The 13080-nt window shown below is 43.8% G+C and overlaps 1 protein-coding gene across 2 annotated transcripts in view; it reads left to right on the plus strand.

Annotated features, from left to right (window-relative positions):
* The window catches only part of PNPLA7 (patatin like domain 7, lysophospholipase), a 620671-nt gene that overhangs the window by 432768 nt on the left and 174823 nt on the right, over window positions 1–13080 (plus strand). For both annotated transcript variants that reach the window (XM_077476726.1, XM_077476735.1), the window contains one exon: window positions 10361–10424. In XM_077476726.1, coding sequence (XP_077332852.1) covers window positions 10361–10424 — 64 coding nt within the window. The remainder of the gene's footprint in view (window positions 1–10360; window positions 10425–13080) is intronic.

Consider the following 13080-nt stretch of genomic DNA (forward strand, 5'->3'; position numbering starts at 1 on the left):
GTCCGCGTAAGCCACTACCTTGAACTCCCTGTCTTGAACCCTGAAACCTTTAATTGAGTCCTCCCCTTTAATCACTCTTATAAACGGCTCAAGGGATAGAATAAATAAGAGTGGGGGCAGGGGGCATCCCTGCCTAGTTCCATTCGTAATCTTCACTGGATCAGAGAGGGAACCATTGATCTTAACTCTAGCTGATGGATTTTGGTAAATGGCCGAGATCCAGGACATCATTCGCGTTCTCATCCCTACCCAACTGCACGTAGCCATCATATAGTCCCATGCCACTCGATCGAAGGCCTTCTCTGCGTCCGTGGACAAGAGAAGGCCTCCGATCTTCTTTGCCTTAGCAGTCTGTGCTAGCAAGAGTGTTTTAATGATATTGTCTTTGGCTTCTCTTCCTTGCATGAAGCCCACCTGTTCCGGCCCGATCAACCCTAGCAACAAGGGACCCAATCTGTTAGCTAGTATTTTTGTCAAAATTTTTAAATCTAAATTTAGCAGAGATATCGGCCTATAATTTGAGCAAACAGAAGGGTCCCTGTTGGGTTTTGGTAACACTGCTATGTGAGCCACGAGGAAATCAGGGGTGACCTGTCTGGGCGTAGACAGAGAGTTCAAGGCTTTTTTAAGCGGAACCAAGATGATGTCCCGAAAGGTTTTGTAATAGATGGCCGTAAAGCCATCTGGCCCAGGGCTCTTCCCCAGTTTTAGTTCGCTAATAGCCCTCTTTACTTCCTCGTCGGAGATCTGTTCATCAAGGGCAACCCAGTCATGTTCCTCGAGAGTTGGAAGTCCGCTCCTTTCTAGAAAATCCATAATGATTTCATGTCTATCTCCGTCCAAGTCAGGAGGTTTATGTTGTGGGGGCAAGTTATATAGTTCCGTATAGTATTTATGAAAGTGGGCAGCAATAGAGTCAATATTGACCTCTAAGGAACCATCCGCATTCCGGATCCCATTAATGACCTGACCAGAAAGGTGTTCCCGAAGGGCCCTCGCAAGCAATCGACCAGTTTTGTTGCCCCCTTCATAGTATACCTTTTTCTTAAAAAATAATAAACATTTGGATTTGTTGTGCAGCAAATCATGTAATCGTTTCCTGGTCTCCAGTAATTCAGTGGCCGTCTGTTCGCACAGTGTGCGTTTGTGTAGGGTCTCAAGTCTGTTAATCTTTCCCAGTAGTTCTCTTACTACCCTATCCTGTTCCAGTTTACGTCTCGCTCCTAGCTTAATTAATACTCCCCTGATAGTGCATTTCTGTGCTTCCCAGAGCACCAAGGGATCTGTGTCGGGCAAGTCATTAAGCAAGAAATATGCTTTCAGTGCTTCTTCAATTAGGGGCAGGGTGTTTGGGTCTGTCAAGAGAGAAGAGTTTAGTCTCCAAGTGGCGGACTACTGTTTAAATAAGCTAAAGTCCATGGTCACCGCTAACGGGCATGGTCCGAAATTACTTGTGAGCCAATCTTGGCCGCGCTAATCGCCGGTAAGTCCCGCTGTGTCACAAACAAATAGTCAATGCAGGAATATTTGTTATGCGGCTTAGAGAAATGCGTGAAATCTCTACCCTCAGGGTTCAGCAAGCGCCAGGAATCTATCAGTTGCATAGATTGTAGAAGCTTTTTAATCCGTTTCAGTGTCTGGAACGTGACGCATGATTTCCCCGTGGAGGTATCTGTCAGTGGGTCCAAGGGGATGTTAAAATCCCCACCCAATATAATACATCCCTCTGCGAAGCCCTGCAGCTCCCTTATAAGGCGTTTACAAAATTGCAGGTGGTTCCTGTTGGGGAAGTATGTGTTGGCTAAGGTGAGGGGCCTACCTCTATATGAGCCCTTTAAGAATAAATAACGGCCACCTGGGTCTGAGAATGTCTCGGAGATTTCTAATGGAGTGTCCTTGCCTAGGAGTATAGAAACCCCCTTCGTTTTAGATATGTCATTCGTTGCATGGAATGCCTTCGTGAAGTATCTATTGGTCAGTCTGTGCGTCTGGCGAGAGAGAAAGTGTGTCTCCTGAAGGAAGACACTGCGGCCTACCTTTTTGCAGTTCTCTGAGGACTGTGGATCTCTTTTCCGGAATGTTCAATCCCTGCACATTATGTGAGATCACCAAGGGCATAGGGCCCAGCTCTGAGTAGACCATTGTAAGCGTACTTTGAAGAGAAAAGAAAAAAGGTAATGAACAGAAAGTTATTAAAAGAAATTCCTTAGGATAACTAAACCCTCAGTTAAATCAGGCAGTATGTTGAAGTTATCAGGATCTTATGACAATAAAGTGGTTAAGAGGAAAGAGAAGAAAAGAAAGAAAAAAAAAGGGAGAGGAAAAGAGGAGACTTTAGAAAAGAGGGAAATGAAATCAGGAAGCAGCAGAGAGGAGGGAGCTGCTCCCAAGAGGTAAGTAATTAGAGATAGAACCTCAGCAGGCTTAACGCAGCCCACCGGGTTGCAAAGTAGCTTCTCCCTAGATCAGGTGAACTACCCGGTCCGGGAAAGCTTGGTAGGGTCGTGGGTTGGTCCAGAACGCGTTTTGCTTTGTCTGTGGACCTGACCCAGGCGTGCAATAAACAGAAACACTGTATAACACCTCAAAATCGAGAAAATAACGATCACAGCAGGGGTTGACAAATTTGCTTGGAATCTAGGAGCCAGCTTAAAAAGTTAGGAGCCAGGTCCGTGACGGCGATCCGGACCTGTCCCTGGCCTGACATGGAGACGAGTGAGGGGAAGATAGCAGCGCCGTCGCCGCCCCCCCGTCTCCAAGTCATTGCCCATAGCTCTTAGAGGGACATTTTATTTATTTTTTTCAAATGACAATTTTTTTTTCAATTGCATTTTAGTGTAAATATGAGATCCGAGGTCTCTCTGACCCCAGATCTCATATTTAAGAGGACCTGTCATGCTTTTTCTATTACAAGGGATTTTTACATTCCTTGTAATAAGAATAAAAGTGACACAACATTTTTTAAAAAAGAACAGTGGAAAAAAAAAAAAAAGTTAAAATAAGAAGAAAAAATAATAATTTTTAAACGCGCCCTGTCCTGCCCGCATATAAAATCGGTGTTCGAACCACACATAGGAGGTAGCGCCGTGATCGGTAGAGCGAGAGCAATAATTCTAGCCCCAGACCTCCTCTGTAACTCAAAACGTGCAACCTGTAGAATTTTTTTAAACGTCGCCTATGGAGATTTTAAAGGGTAAAAGTTTGTCGCCATTCCATGAGTGGGTGCAATTTTGAACATGTGACATGTTGGGTATCAATTTACTCGGCGTAACATTATCTTTCACAATATAAAAAATAATTGGGCTAACTTTACTGTTGTCTTATTTTTTTATTAACTAAATTATTTTTCCCAACAAAAGTGCGCTTGTAAGTCCGCTGCACAAATACGGTGTGACAGACAGTATTGCAACAACCACCATTTTATTCTCTAGGGTGTTAGAATAAAAAATATATATAATGTTTAGGGGGTTCTAAATAAAGGGAAGAAGAGGCAGGTAATATAAAACAGAGGAAGCTTCATTAGCATTGCTGGTTTGTCATACCAACGGCGACCACAAGAGGGCGCCAGATTCCATAAGGAATCATAGGACCGCAGAAGGCCTCAAAGCCGCGGCCTAAATTTTCGGCCGCCGGCGGAACGGCCCGACGCGATCACGCTGGGGGGGTCCACAGAGACAGGATACCCCCAGCTGTGCTGCCCCAGGCGCGAGGTCGCTATTTCTAGTCGCCAATGCGACCTGGCGCCCGGGTTTTGTCGAGCCCTGGATCACAGTGTCAAAAAGTAAACAAATAGGTAACATACAGAAATGGAGTAGAGAGTCAGCAATTAGAAACCAATTAAATGTATAAATCTGTCGTCTTCTTTTCCTTAGTTCTGATTGAAAGAACAGGGCTCAAACCCGTCAGAGCAAATGACCGTGGGCCAACCTCCAATTGGGTCGGTAGCAACTAAGGCAAAGAATAACCATGTGAAGTGGGTAGAGCTGTGGCCAAGTCACAATGTTCTCCTTGTGTCTTGGAGCCCCGCGGTGGCAGAGTATGCTTAGCAGGATGATGACCAGGCTTGGGTATATGCCGTGTTCAAACCGCATGCGGGAAATGTGGCATTGCATCAATGGTGCGGGAACAGCCGTTAAACAAAACTGGCACTGGCCCCGGGAGAACTGGAAATCCCGTGGCAATCTGGTATGGCCCCATCGGTGAACAGAAAGCTTAGCAGTCCGACCTCAACCCCGTACATAGCATCATTCCCGCAGTCCCCCCTGCAGAATTGCACTCCATGAGCAAGATAGCAAAATAAACTTTTGTTAAGAGGAGAGACCCCATAGTTATTCAACAAGTTATAACCGCCTGAGAAAATGCGACCTGGATACTGAACCAGGAGATGGGCAATGCACGTCCTGAACAACGGTGTAACCTCCGTCCAATGCGGTTTAATAGACATCCCCCGTCACTGCTCACTCCAGTCGGGCCAATACTACCCCCCACATATGCCACCAGTCACGCAGATAGGATCCAATATTGCCCACGAACCCATGATGGTGTTCTTAGCTCCTCCTCCCTTCCAAGTGCCCCTATAGCAAGCTGCCTGGGGGCATCCTCTGCAGGCTCAATCCCAAGCGGAGCTGTGTATGTCTTTGCATGGCCCAACCATGCCCCCCCCCCCCCATTTCTGCTCGCTTTTTACAGAATTTGACTGACAGCAGCAGGCGCTAATCACTCCAGCGTTTGTTTCTTTTGGCTAAACAAAAAAAAGCCTGAAGCTGTAAAACGCTTGTAACAAGCTGTGAAAACGCTTTAAAAAAAATAATAGATATTATAATATTTGTTAATAAAGTACACATGTGTAATTATAACAAGATTGGAACTGAATAGGCAGACTAATAGCTTTGGAACCCCCATGTCTCCAAGCCATCTTTCATATGCATGCTATTCACATTTTGCAGTAATATAAGAACAGTGCCACTCAAATTTTTAATCCAAAGCAGCTTTCTATTTTTCTCTGATAGGCTGTAAACTGTTTTGGTGATGTTGGATAAGAGTGACTGCTGATTGATAAATTTGAGGTTATGTATATTTAGCTGCAAAATTGCGTGCACTTGCAAAACCACAACCTAAAATTGTAACTAGGTGATGCATTAAAAACCTTTACAGCCCATCAGTTTCGGTCATCTTGTCAGTAATCCATCTAGCTGCGATCCTTGCAGCGCTTTGACCAGTGTAGCCAACAGGTGCTCATAATGAATGATGTGGTGGATGGCAGAAACCAGGTGGAAGATCGCAAAGGTCACATAGATCCCTTTTCCAGCATTTTTGGAGTGCTGATGATTTTAACGATTCTCTCCCATCTGGCTATGGCAGGGGTATGCAAGTCAGAAGACAACACCAACAATCAAAGAATGTCCTTTTCACTTGTTTATTGTTTAACAACAGCTCAACCAACTGACTTACATCGATTTTATCAGTATATTTAGCAGTTTTCTTGAAGTTACACTTTAGCACAAATATGTGCATTATGTTGTGAAAATAGAGTGACACATAAAATGCTAAAATTATTATAGGAGCCAGATCTCGACTGCACCTGAACAGTTAAGACTGACATCTGTGCTTTTTAGTTTTTAATGCTTTTGTTTTATACTAAATTGTAGCACATTTTATGGCTCCTTTGGTAAAATTTTACTTGAACCACCTACTACTATTGTTCCAGATTATTGGCTTTGTCCACTTGCAATACACAATGGGGCTATCTTTGTATTTAAAAACGTCAGTAAAAGCAATGTACAAGATATAATTCTCAGAAAGAGGTGGCATCTTCTGTATTTTTCACATGAATGGGTTCCTTTTAAGAGCTTTGCTAAGTACTGCTCTTCCCTAAAATGGTAGCCAAACAAAACACCATAGTCCTTTAGGAGAAAAAACAGACTGGGTGGTCCTTGACCAAGGTGTATTGCTCCACCTAAAGCAAAGAAACATAAGATCAGATTGTGACTATGCTGTATGAGAATGATATCTAGATAGGATAACCGAGAATTACACATTCTTTGCTTAGGAAGACTATTCATATTTACTCTGTATTTCAATTGTCAGTTTAGCTGTTTGCCTACTGATCAACTTTAAAGACGCCTAATGGCTTTCTATATACATATATATATATATATATATATATATATATATATATATATTATTTTTTTTATAAATATGACTCAGAATGGCCAACATTGCTTTCCCGATTTCTTGTGTTTTCGGTTTAACCATTGCAATATTCCAGCCAATGCTACATGTATTCTGGTTTGCCTTGACATATGAAGAGAGGATACTGGCCCTGTGCTCTGAAGGCAGAGATGAAAAGTAATTTTCAGGATAAGGGGTTGTAGGTGAAATGTAGGTCACGGATAATGTTTTGCCATCACTAAAAACTCCATTTACTGCAATTGTCATTTTCTTTAAGCTGATCAAAGAGGCTGGTGTGCATCAGATGATTACACAGGCAGATACACAATCTCCTCTTCTAATGTCGTCAATATTGCAAATGCACATTAGACCTGCCACTCTGCACAGATCAGCCACAGTGCTGCATTTAGGCCCCAGGCTGCGACTTGCTGTTGTCCTCCAAATGAAGTCACAATGGCATGTGGCTTATTGTGCTTATTTATAAATGGAGAAAAGCAAACTGCCATCTAAGAACAGCTTGTCAGGCTTCATATAGACATTGGATGGCAATGGGGAGATCCAGCTGCTGTAAAATTGTTCTGCAGAATGATTTGAACATGAGCACACCTACTTTTAACCAGGCGTGCATGTTTACACCCAGAACAGACACCCCTGGCACCAGGCCAAGAGAGAATAAGTCACCTGGAATTTTTTTTTTTTTTTAGGCTGGGTTCACACTGGAACACACAGCAGGAATTCAGTGCGCCTTCATTCTCCGTTTCAGGTCCAATTTCAGCCTGAATTTTAGGCTGGATTCGGACCTGAAACAGACCAAAAGACACACAGGACTCCTGTGCAATTCGCACTGGAGCTGCTGGGGAGATGTGTGAACTGGCTCCATAGAGAGCCGGTCACAATCTCTGCTATGCAAATTGGATGTGGAGAAACCCACATTCAATTCGCATATGTGTGAATCCAGCCTTAAGGTTTGTTTTCCTCACTTTTGAAAGGTTGGTCACAGGATGTCTGCAGAGGTCCCAGACTACCTGTAGCCATATAGCGAGATACCTCTGCTCACAGGTGAGACGGTCTGGCCATAATACCACATAACAGGCTGCAGGAGGTGAGGTGCACGCCCTGCCACTGCCTGTGGAGATCAAGATGAATAAAAAGTCAGATGGCTGCTCACCTACATGATGCAATGTCAGCTTTAATCAATAGTACAAAAATCCTTAAAAACAACCAAGCACATATAGGCAGGGGGGGTACAAGATTGACACATTTCACACAGAATCTGTGGTTTATTAAAACCACCATGGATTCCGTGTGAAACGCGTCTACCTGGTACCCCCGCCTGTTTGTGCTTGGTTCTTAAGGATTTTTGTACTGTTGATTAAAGCCAACATTGCATCGTGTGGTGTGCAGCCATCCAACTTTTTAGTTACCTGTAGCCATACTATGATTTGCCAGTCTGAACACGTTTACCTGGACGGTGTGTTATTCTTGTAATTGTCCCATTGAGAACCGTTTCAAAGACATGTTTAAAAACCTTGGATTGCTGCTGTTGCCTTTTGATGAAAGCAGTGCCAGGAGCATTGAGTCCCTCCTCCGTCCATATAGGCACCGGCAATGTCAAATGTACCTGTTTATGGTGCAACCAGCAGATAGTGTTTGAGCAAGGATGGGTCCTGCCTACAGATCTGTTGCCTTCCTCTATCTAGAGCAGGGGTATTGAATTAAAATTTATGGAGGTCCAATTAGTAAAATGTTCTTCCAGTAGAGGTCTGAATCGCGTTAGTCCAATGATTCAGGTAATTCACATCACAGCCCCCCTCTCCTCTTATATCACAATCCTTTTCTTACATTTGTGTGCTCTGTCCCTTCACAGTAGAATTCTGCTTCCCCCACAGCAGTGAGCAGTGTCCTCTGCCCTCCTTCACATCACCTCTGCCCACAGCAGTGTCCTCTGCCCCCTCCTTCACGTCACCTCTTCCCACAGCAGTGCAGTGTTCTCTGTTCCTTTACATCCCCCCCACACACACACACAGTAGTGATGTCTGCCCCTTCACATCACCCCCCCCCCAGTAGTCCTTTCTGCCCCCTTCACATCACCCACCCACCCCCCCCCCCCCCCCCCCACACACACACACACACACACACACAGTATACTAAACCCCTTTACATCACTCTCCCCCAAAGTAGAGCTCTCTTCGTATTCAGATCAAGCATCCCCAGCTCCCCCATTCTTCAGTGCCAGGCCCTCTGCCCACATGACTCCACTACCAGACAGATACACAGAGCAGAGAGTGGGAGGCAGGGCAGATTGAGAGCGAAAGGCACAGTAGCACTGCGTGGAGGGCAGGACCATGAGTTGCTGAAGTTAAGTTTGCATATTAACTATCTGGTGATTGGTTGCTAGGACCGCTCTGTGTCCTGTCTGTTGATCTCCCCTGCTCTTCGCTCTGATGTGATAATGACAACGAGGGAGGCTGGGGGACAGAACTAGCTCCTAAATGGCACAACCATGGGTCCAAATGGGACAGTGACTCGGTCTGGATGAGGACTGTGTCCTCCCATTTATTGATGCCTGGTCTAGAGGCATGTTTCAATTCAAGCTTATTTTTATCAGGTGAGACAATAAATTAAATATTTTTTAAGGGAAATACAAAGGCCGATTACCTTCATCTAAAAATGCTAGTTGCTTGACTTTATGCTGATCTTCTAGCAATAATAATTGCAGCTATGGTCGTAGCAAGTACACAGATCAGGAAAGTCAGCGCAAAGCCAGAATCTCTCCTCTATATAGTTTTTTTTCTGGGTTAGTGACTCAATATCAAAACCAAAGGGACAAACATGACAGTGACAAACAGAAGCCATCAATGGTGGCCTACATGTATCTTTAATGAAATATTTCCTTTTTATATATGGAGTCAGATTGGTTTCTTGAGTTACGACATCTATCCCTACAAAAAGCAGCACATCTCTGTAGCATTGCCTTGGTAACAAATAGGTCATCTTAGTTCACTTGCAAAGTCATAATTGACAATTATTGTGTATACTTTTTACTGCATTTTTTTCTTTAAAAGGTTACTAATAGGATTTTTTCCATTAGTTTTAATAGTATAGCAGGAACAGCAGTGATATTCAGGTACTTACAACTATTTAGCTTTAAGCTGTTTAGCACAGTTAGTCTAATAGAAGTTATTTTAAGGGTTGCCAAAAGCTACTGCATGTTCCATGTTGCTTGTTAAAGTGAACCTTTCGGCAACTTTACAAATCTGCCTAAATACATTCCCATTCCTCCCCATTTTCTGAGACTGAAAAAGAGGGATATCTCTTAGCAACAAGCATCACAGAAAAGGGTACAGCCCATCACAGCTTAGTTATGCAGATCATGAAGGATGAATGCAGGAGGAAAAAATATGTTTTTTTTTTTTTTTTTATGTTTCTAACCTATTTTACTAGAATTTGAGAATAACAAACACAAATCTAGTAATATAGCAGTCATATAAGCAGATTTTGCATCCGAAAAAAAGACTATGAAGTTACGAATTCCTGACAATATACAGTAACAGTATAATGTAATTTCTGAAAAGCTACACCTTTTATCATTAAAAGTTCCTTAAAGAGGAGCTTCAGACAGAAATTCAAAAAATAAGTCCGCAGCTACAAAAAACTGTAGCTGCTGACTTTTAATAAACAGTCATCTGTCCAGGGATCCAGCGCCATCCTCACCTGAGCCAGTTCTTCCCCAGTCTTCATGGCATGTTAACTGTGGGAATCCGGCTGTAACTCCTTGCAGCTTCACAGCCGGATTCTCACTTGAAGCATGTGAGACGTGTCCCCGATGGTTGTGGGCAGGGAGGGGGACCAGATTGAATCATCACTGAACAGCCATCTCAGTAAAGGCAGTAGATGCTGGCCATAGATGATGCCTAAACAAAGATGGCACCATCCTTCTTAAGACAAAGACAGGAGAAAGTATTAATCGAGGGAGTACCGTGTTTTTAAAAATAAGTGTTACACTTGCATATTACTTATGAATCTATGCATTTTCCTTGAAAACATATGTATGATGCTAGGTCCTCATTATTAAATGAGACACATTTCCTAAAGGCAGTGTCTCTTTAACCTCCAGTGGTTATTATGAGCAATATATGGATATATATTTTATTTTCTGGTTTATTTTATTTAATTTTTTTCCCCTCAGGGCCCACTTTGTTGCTTACCAGTGACAATATCAAGCAGCGCCTTGGATCAGCTGCTCTGGACAGGTTTGTAGTTTTTTAATTTTTATCACACATAACAAAAATATTTAGCATTCTATATTACTTAAGAATCAGTCTAAGGGGCCATTTACACTGCCCACACATTAAACACTCCAGTTTAGCATGCAGGCAGCTGTCAGTTTTAATTGCAGTGAGCTGCGGTGAGGGCATTTAATCACAGTTTCCTTTACTTTTCTTTACTTTCTTTTTCTACATCCTATTAGGTTTATTTTCTACAACGAATAAACAGCAGTTACCTCTAGGGCACATAGAATTTTTTTTTATGTACCCGGTTCACACTGCAGCAGAGCCCAGAAGTGTGGCGCAGTGAGCTGCGTTAAAATGCAGACATGCTAAAATACTGACCAAACTGTTAGCTACTAGACTTATGATGGTCCTATGGCATGTTATTTCACACAACCAGACAGGTTTTATGCCCAAAAAGGCTGAGGATATTAATCTGTGCAGGGTCTTCACCCACACTCAGGCCCGGGAAACTTCTAGCAGTGGGATACTGGTCTTTCTCGATTTAGAGAAGGCCTTTGATTCTGTAGACAGGAATTACATGAGGGTGGTACTAGAGATGTTTGGTTTCAGTCCCCAGTTCCGGAAGTGGATCGACATTCTGTATATCATTGCCCCACAGCAGCCATAAAACTAAACAATATGTTATCACAATTTTTTCCAGTGCATAGGGGCACTCACCAAGGATGCCCTTTATCTCCGGGTCTTTTCTCTATTATGATTAATCCCTTGGCTGCGGCCTTACGAGCCTCTGAGGAGGTACAGGGGATAACGGTGGGCAGCTTGACGATATCGGTGGTCCCATTGGAAGAGCAAGGTTTGGGGTTTTATTCAAACCTGTTCACGGTTCCAAAACCAAACGGGGATGTCCGACCTATTTTAGATTTCAAAGATCTAAATCGGTTTTTAAATATCCGTTCTTTTCGCATGGAGTCAATCCGATCAGTAGTCTCCATCCTACAAGGGGAAGAATTTCTGGTGTCAATCGACATCAAGGATGCTTATCTCCATGTGCCGATTTTCCCCGCTCACCAGAAATTTCTACACTTCGAGGTAGAAAATCTTAATTTCCAGTTTGTAGCTCTGCCTTTCGGTCTAGCTACTGCACCTCCAGTGTTTACAAAGGTCCTGGCTCCTCCTTTAGCCAGGCTAAGGGCTCAAAGTATAATGATACTAGCCTACTTAGACGATCTACTCTTGATAGATCAATCGGTAACCCGTTTAAATCAAACTTTGGTCACCACAGTCAGCTACCTGGAATACCTAGGTTGGATTCTCAACCTAGAGAAATCCTCCTTAACAACTTGAGACCTGCGCTATAGCCGAATGACGGCTACAGCGCGGACCTCCTTTGCCAGGACTACGTCTATTGACGTCGTCCTGAGGGGCGCGCTCTGTGATCGGCGAGTCTATGAGACTCGCCTGATCACTGATCCGAGCAAGGGGTTGATCCCAACCCCCTATCACGTGATCAGCTGTCAGCCAATGACAGCTAATCATGTGATACAACGGAGCCGGTAATCGGCTATTATTCCTCCTCGCGCTGACAGCACGAGGAGAAAAAAAAAGAGCCGATCACCGGCGGCCGTGATCGGGACTGATGCCAGTGCCCACCTGCCCCCTGCCAGTGCCACCTCATTAAAAAATAAGTGCCACCCAGCAGTGCCCACAGTGCCACCCAGCAGTGCCCACAATCTGCCTCAACAAAGGTGCTGCACCCCAGTGCCACATATCCGTGCCCATCAGTGTCATCTACCAGTGCCCAGCAGTGCCGCCCATCAGTGCCCAGCAGTGCCGCCCATAAGTGCCCAGCAGTGCCACCTATCAGAGCCACCTATCAGTGCCCATCAGTCCCATCTATCAGTGGTACCTATCAGTGCCCCTTAGTGCCACCCATCTGTGCCACCCATCTGTGCCATCTTATCTGTGCCCATCAGTGCCGCCTTATCTGTGCCCATCGGTGCCGCCTTATCTGTGCCTATTAGTGCTGCCTTAACTATGCCTATCAGTGCCCACAAGTGCAGCCTATCAGTGCCCACCAATGCAGCCTATCAGTGCCCACCAGTGCAGCCTATCAGTGCCGCCTCATCAGCGCACTTCAATGAAGGAGAAAAATGACCTGTTTGCAAAATTTTATAACAAACTATTAAACATGATTTTTTTTTTTTGCATCTTTTTTTGTTTTTTGTTTAGCAAAAAATAAAACTCCCAGCTGTAATTAAATACCACCAAAAGAAAGCTCTATTTGTGGGAAAAAAATGATAAAAATTTCATTTGGGTACAGTGTTGTATGCCCGCGCAATTTTCATTCAAAGTGCATCAGCACTGAAAGCTGAAAATTGGTCTGGGCAGGAGGGGGGTTTAAGTGCCCAGTAAGCAAGTGGTTAAAACCATCAAGGAAATTGCAGTACTTGGGGCTGATCATAGATACAGCTCAGAAGAGGGTGTTTTTGCCCCAGGAAAGGATCAGTTCCATAAAGGAACTGATTCAGTTGGTCAAAACAAAGAAGAATCCTTCTATTCGTCTTTGCATGAAATTGTTGGTAAAGATGGTGGCTTCTTTCAAGGCCATTCCTTATTCCTTATGCGTTTCATTCAAGACTGCTGCAAAACAGTATCCTGTCAGCTTGGAACAAGA

This window comes from Lithobates pipiens, unplaced genomic scaffold (assembly GCF_037356315.1).
Source record: "Lithobates pipiens isolate NorthernLeopardFrog02 unplaced genomic scaffold, aLitPip1_a1.2 Scaffold_1, whole genome shotgun sequence".
NCBI lineage: Eukaryota > Metazoa > Chordata > Amphibia > Anura > Ranidae > Lithobates > Lithobates pipiens.